Here is a 6,000-nt window from a genome sequence, read left to right on the forward strand (position 1 = left end):
TGAGTTGGCCCATAATTAAATCTAACCGGTGAATACTAACACGAACGTAAGACGTAGTAAGATAGGCTTAAAAGTGACGATGTGACACGAAGGTAAAACACGCTCTACTGAAAACTTCTGAGCTGTTCTACGCAAGTGACAGAACTTTACATTAAATACTGCCTCTACTTCATTGACATAAAACGCGATACCGAAAACTCATTCTGGTAAGAAGTTGTAGGTGGAAAAAAAATTTAAGGAAAGGGTTTCAAAATTAAAAATAACTACATTCGAAAATACATTCGAAATACATTCGAAAATTAAAAAAATCCCTACAATACATTTTATTTTATATCTTCGCTATGGGGCGAAATACCTCCAGGTAAATGGTAAACGGAATGATAAAGCATCTGGCAGTCGTTACATTCCAATACATTTAGCACTTTGAAGTACTGAAGAATCGTATAGCGGTTGCGTTACTTCAAGACATTGCATTAAGACAGGTGAAAGGTGAATGTAGGACCCGGACACCCGGACGGCTTTATGTGACAAATCGGGTTTCGTCCGATACCCGCACCTATCTAAAACAACACAGCCCTCGCGGCTTCCGTCGAGGGCTGCATCCGAAATTTATTAATGGAGAGTATGAGGTTTTGACGTGGCCAAACAAGGGCCTATGCATATATGTTTCAGCGTACAATTAATAAAAATTTCATACACAGGTACATTGGCTGGTATAGGTACATTGGATACGAATGTGTATTGGCTTAAGTTCTTAATGAGATAGGCAAATCAGATCAGCATTGCACTGTGACAATCACATCATCGCTGCATTATGACATTACTTCAATGTCGCAGTGTAACATCACATCATCAGCGCAGTCCACTATAGCTTAGCGTTCAGTAACTTAACATCTTATTATTTTCCTCTCCATACCCAATTCATTTTTTTCTCCAGCTTACGCTGTTTTATTATTATTAAGCCGCCCAGATGGTATAGTTGTTAGAGACGTTGATTGCCATACCGGTAGTCTCGGGTTCGAATTTAAGAGAAGACATGACTGTTTGTAAGTGTATAGTTCTATGCTGCAAGGAAGCCTCAAAGTACACAGGGAGCGGGTAGTTCTCTCGAGTAGTTGCTTGGACAGCTCCTAGACTATTTTTCCTCAAAATTGGGCTGAAGTTTAACAAGTAGCAAGGTCCGGCGATATCTGTAATATATAATGAATACACAGGTCCCGGCCTTGCTTCAACTTGTAGCTGTAGTCTAGTTATTAGCAGAAGAATGAGGAATATTCTGCACGAAAATATTAATACCTTCCTCTAGATCTTTCGATTCAGCTCATTTATCCGATTTTCGATTCATACGAAATTATTTATGAGATAACGCTCAGTTCTCTAAAATTACATGTTAAATACGACGGCTTATGAGCGCTTTTGCACTTTCTGATTTACTTATCGAATGTAAAAAAATTAAAGCTCTTACACAAGAAAATGACGCTTATAAAATTGAATCACTTGGTTGAAAGTTCACGTGGGCATCATTCGGTAATTTCCAGATAAGATCATTAAGGAAGTTACCAAGAATATCCAAGTACTAGAAATTAAATGGCCAAGATCTTATCTCAAGTAGATGAACAAAATAGAAAAATGAATTAGGGTAAATGGACTGGGATAATATGCTTTAAGTCAGAATTTTGGAGATCAGTCAAAAACGATATGGAGAGTACTAATGTTTTCCTAAATCAATACTTGGCATCACATGTTCCCTATATAGTTTTATGACAGAAATTTACTCCTTAATACCAGTCAAAAGAGGCGATTCATATAGATGTATCTTCAAATATATTTTGAAGGCTACATATCCCAGCAAATTCCACTTATAGATTAAATAGGTCTGAAGATGTACTTCTGAAAACTAAGCAAATGAAGTGCAAAATAATTGAAACAATCCCACTTCTGCAGTTCTTTGGTAGAAATCTGAACCAAATATATTCATTAATTAAACAAGTTTTCATACCACGAAATCTTGAAGTATTCCTTACAATATTACAAGTGGTTTAACAAGAATAAAATAACAGAGTTGGGTGGAAAGGCTTATCTTCGAACACACTATCTAAAGTTCACCCAAATGTTTAAAAAGTCTTACCTTATGAAATTGTGATTCAGATTCAAGTTTCCTTATCTTTTTAAATCCATTCAGAAGAAATAACCTAAAACAATGCGAAAGTAAATAATATTTAGCTAAGGTCGTGTGTTAGGTAAACTTGCGCAATAAATTGCAAATAAGCATCAAAGAATGAAAACGTATGAAGAAACACAAAAAAAAAATATATATATATATAAAAATATAATTTTAAAGGTAATGAAACGGTAGCTTAACCAATAATGCGAAAAAGAGTTCTAAGTTAATAATAGCGTAGTATCGCTGCGAAATAAAATTATGTGTAGGATTAATACGCATAATAAATTAAGAGATAGTGCAAATATGGTCCAGTTTTCATTGTTACTTCCTTCATTAAAACATTCCTACACATATGCAGAAAGCCTTACTGTACTCTGCTATATTCAAGTAATATAAGTAATAATCTAAGGTCTAGTAATATTAGCATGCTCTTGCACAAAATCAAAGTTTCTGCTTAGACAAATGATATTTCCAGGCACTCTTCATATATGCATACATCTAGACATACATTTTTCTCTAATATAGTAGTATAACATCAAAATGAAAAGTATATTAATGTAACAATACTTTGCATATAAACTGAAGGTACAGGTTGTACAGCAGGTTACTCTTAAAAGTGTTGTGGTAGAATTTTATAATACATTACATCTAATCAGTGAGAAAGGCTGTATACGGCTTAATAATTTACATTCAGTGGAATCTGATTACAGAATTGAGAATTTACATCCATGGAAAATTTTATACGTATTAAGTGTGTGCTATTAATCAACAATTATATTATGTCAAAATAAATCAAAACATTAAATTATGAATGGTACAAAAGCGTGCTAATTGCCAAAAATTAATACCAGAGAAACTGTCTACAAATTATGTTTAGCATAGCATATGGAAAACATCATGCTAAAGTTGTGTGCACACACCGAAGGGGTTTGTCTAGAGGAAGAAAAGCTTATGAGCAAATATAGACTTACATTTAGTACCCCATGAATAACCCGCAATTTCTCTCAGTTAGTGGTTTGTCCAATAGAGAACAAACGGAAACGATATTTATATACCTTTGATGCATAAAAGGTGTTTAATAAATTGTTACTTGTCTTGTAGAGACATTAGGTATTTTTTAGGAAACCGCGAACCTCTGGAATACCGGCCCAGCGTGCAAAACCACTACACCACGAAGGCACGCTAGGAAGGCGGGAGAAATACCTTATACTATACTCCCCCTTTTAAAGGGCAGATGGGTTTTTTAGGGTACCTTCGGGCGCCAATGTAGAGACATTAGGTATTTTTTAAAAGTAGGCAAGATGAAAAATGAGCAATCGCCTTCGCCGGGAATCGAACCACGGACCTCTGGAATACCGGCCCAGCGTGCAGAACACTACACCACGAAGGCAGGTGAAATATCTTATAGTCTGTCTGTCTGTCTATAAGTAACACAGACCAACATAATATCATTGTTACGGTATGAGTTCTCACCAATGTCGCAGGTTGATGTCACAATATGAAACGAAAAACTGGAATTTACTGAAGACGTAACTGTGACTATGAGTTACGTTATGCGAGATGGATATGTACTAGTTTCAGTATTAGCAGTGAAAAATGTTTTCAGTGTAACGAGGATATCGCCCTGCTTTGGAGGCATGGCTTTCATTAACTTACAACCATACTTCTATATGCAAATGTGAACATGCTTAGCAATGGCCTTGTAGTTATCGCTGGAAAACTGATAGCAAGCTTGCATCTTGACCAGTTAGAATAATGGCAGCATTCCTAAAATTGCCATTTGGATTTAAATAAAACATTATGTTTACTGTACGCAGAGTGTAATAAATAGAGAAATACAGAAAATTCGAACCAAAAAATAAATAGTTAATTAAGAATAAAAAATTATACGGTTTGCACGAAAGTGTCTTTTTGCTTGCAACAAATACCATATGCGTACTTATTAATGGTCTTATTTATATTCATTATAGAGGATGTGATGAGATAGTTCAGTGAGAACTCATATTGCAAAATTGATATTATATCACTCTGTGACATTTATAGATAGATAACACAGACAAATAAAAATTCAGTGAACACTTGGTATGCATCAAAGAAAAAAAAATATCGCCCCCATTTATCCTTGGCTAAACGTCTTAAATAACGTTGGTAATAGTAGAAGATTGCTTTGTTAATTGTAGTTCTGATTAAACATCACCGTGTATGGAATTCGGAGGTTATGTTTCTTGCTTTCATTAGCAGCAACCTATCAAGAGCTTTTTGGTTAAATGTAGTTTACATTATCCTCTGCGTATGCAGTTCGAACAATTACAAGCGTGTATTATATTTTTTTTACGCTACAGTCTTTATAAACCGTCCCTTATCAAGAATTTGAACATGAGTGCATTGTGGAGGCAATTACCCTTCGGTGACTACTGAAACGCATAGGCATGAGGAGAATACGGAATTTGACAAGGACTCTTTTGCAGAATCTTAACATCTTGAGGATTGCGTTATCGTTTGCCCAAGGTAGGAAAAATTGTCGGAATAAGCAATCAGAATGAGCAATATTGGATTGCTTAAAATATAATCCATATTGGATAATCCATATTGGATTATATTTTAAGGAATTTATTCTGAATGATCTATAAGTATTTTAAAATCTAAAATTAACGAAAACTGAAATTATTTGAAATGGCTTACTAGACTAATCGTTCAAGTGCAAGTTCCTTCTTATTTATTTCTATTATTTATTTCTATTAATTTAATTATATTATTTACTATAAGCAATTTCTTTCTTTTCAGGTCAGAGGTATGGAATGATCGAAACAAGAGTAATTTTAAGCCATATTATCCGAAATTTAAAGGTTATCTCTTTAGATCCGAGAGATATGATGAATGTTTACATGAAAGTTACGTTGAGATGGCCCAATCCATTACGCCTACGGTTCTCCTTGCGACCATAAAATGTTCGTCGATGAAAAAGGGATGCTAGAGATAAGCTTAAAATCGAATTAAAAGAACTTGCATACTTTTTTCTACATGGATTTAACTTCTGAAGTAGCATTATTTTTAGTTTTTTAACTCATCTGTTTTGTGTTATAGGATGTTAAGAGCAACAGAACATGTGTTGCCGTAGAAACATTCAAAGTACAAAACCAACAACACATTCTGTATGAGTCATATTTGTGAAGTATTCTGCTGTAAATGAACTAGAACCTAAAGTCATCCGCAGTGTACATAAGTCCACCTGTGATATATAAATAAAACATTTTATATAAATTATTGGATGTGTTTATGTTTTTATCACTTGGTATCTATGCGCTTACATAATTAACTTTGCAAATGCAAGGTTAAAATTCTGCTTCTCTTGCCGTTGTGTACCAGTGCTAGCAGTAGTCACACTTCAGTAGTACTTCATTGCTATGGCAAGGTTTCGTTTTATTCTATCTTCATGTTCCTAAAATTATATTTTGTAGGATTCTACAATCATTTTGAAAAATAAAACACAAACCACATGAAACCCAATACAATAAATGTTGATCCAGATAACGCTACCTGAAAGAGAAAAATGTGACGTATTGAAGAAGCAAACGCAAAACTCATAGTTATGAAAATATCTGGGGAATTGCGGAAGTTATGGAAATAACTGCATGTGGAAACCATAAAGGGCCATTCACACGGGGATTTATTTGAACTAACAAAGCCAGTTCCATGTGTTAACTAGCTACGCTGTGCCTGCAATTCAGACTTTTCAACTTGCTGCCGTATAGGAAAAAGCTGATTTTTGGAGATGGGTCGGCTACATCAGTTGTCTCTGTTAGCTCAGATAAATCCAAGAATAAACGGGGCTTAAA

The 6,000-nt window shown here is 34.6% G+C and overlaps 1 protein-coding gene across 1 annotated transcript in view; it reads left to right on the top strand.

Annotated features, from left to right (window-relative positions):
• The window catches only part of LOC118200418 (cytochrome P450 4C1-like), a 44,781-nt gene extending 39,360 nt beyond the window's left edge, over positions 1 to 5,421 (top strand). Inside the window, exon 11 of the mRNA XM_035372393.2 lies at positions 4,949 to 5,421. Coding sequence (XP_035228284.1) covers positions 4,949 to 5,109 — 161 coding nt within the window. The 3' untranslated portion in view covers positions 5,110 to 5,421. The remainder of the gene's footprint in view (positions 1 to 4,948) is intronic.
• Positions 5,422 to 6,000: the final 579 nt, after the last annotated feature.

This window comes from Stegodyphus dumicola, chromosome 3 (genome assembly GCF_044657685.1).
Source record: "Stegodyphus dumicola isolate Sdum_Otavi_A_Nest chromosome 3, ASM4465768v1".
NCBI classification, from domain to species: Eukaryota; Metazoa; Arthropoda; class Arachnida; order Araneae; family Eresidae; genus Stegodyphus; species Stegodyphus dumicola.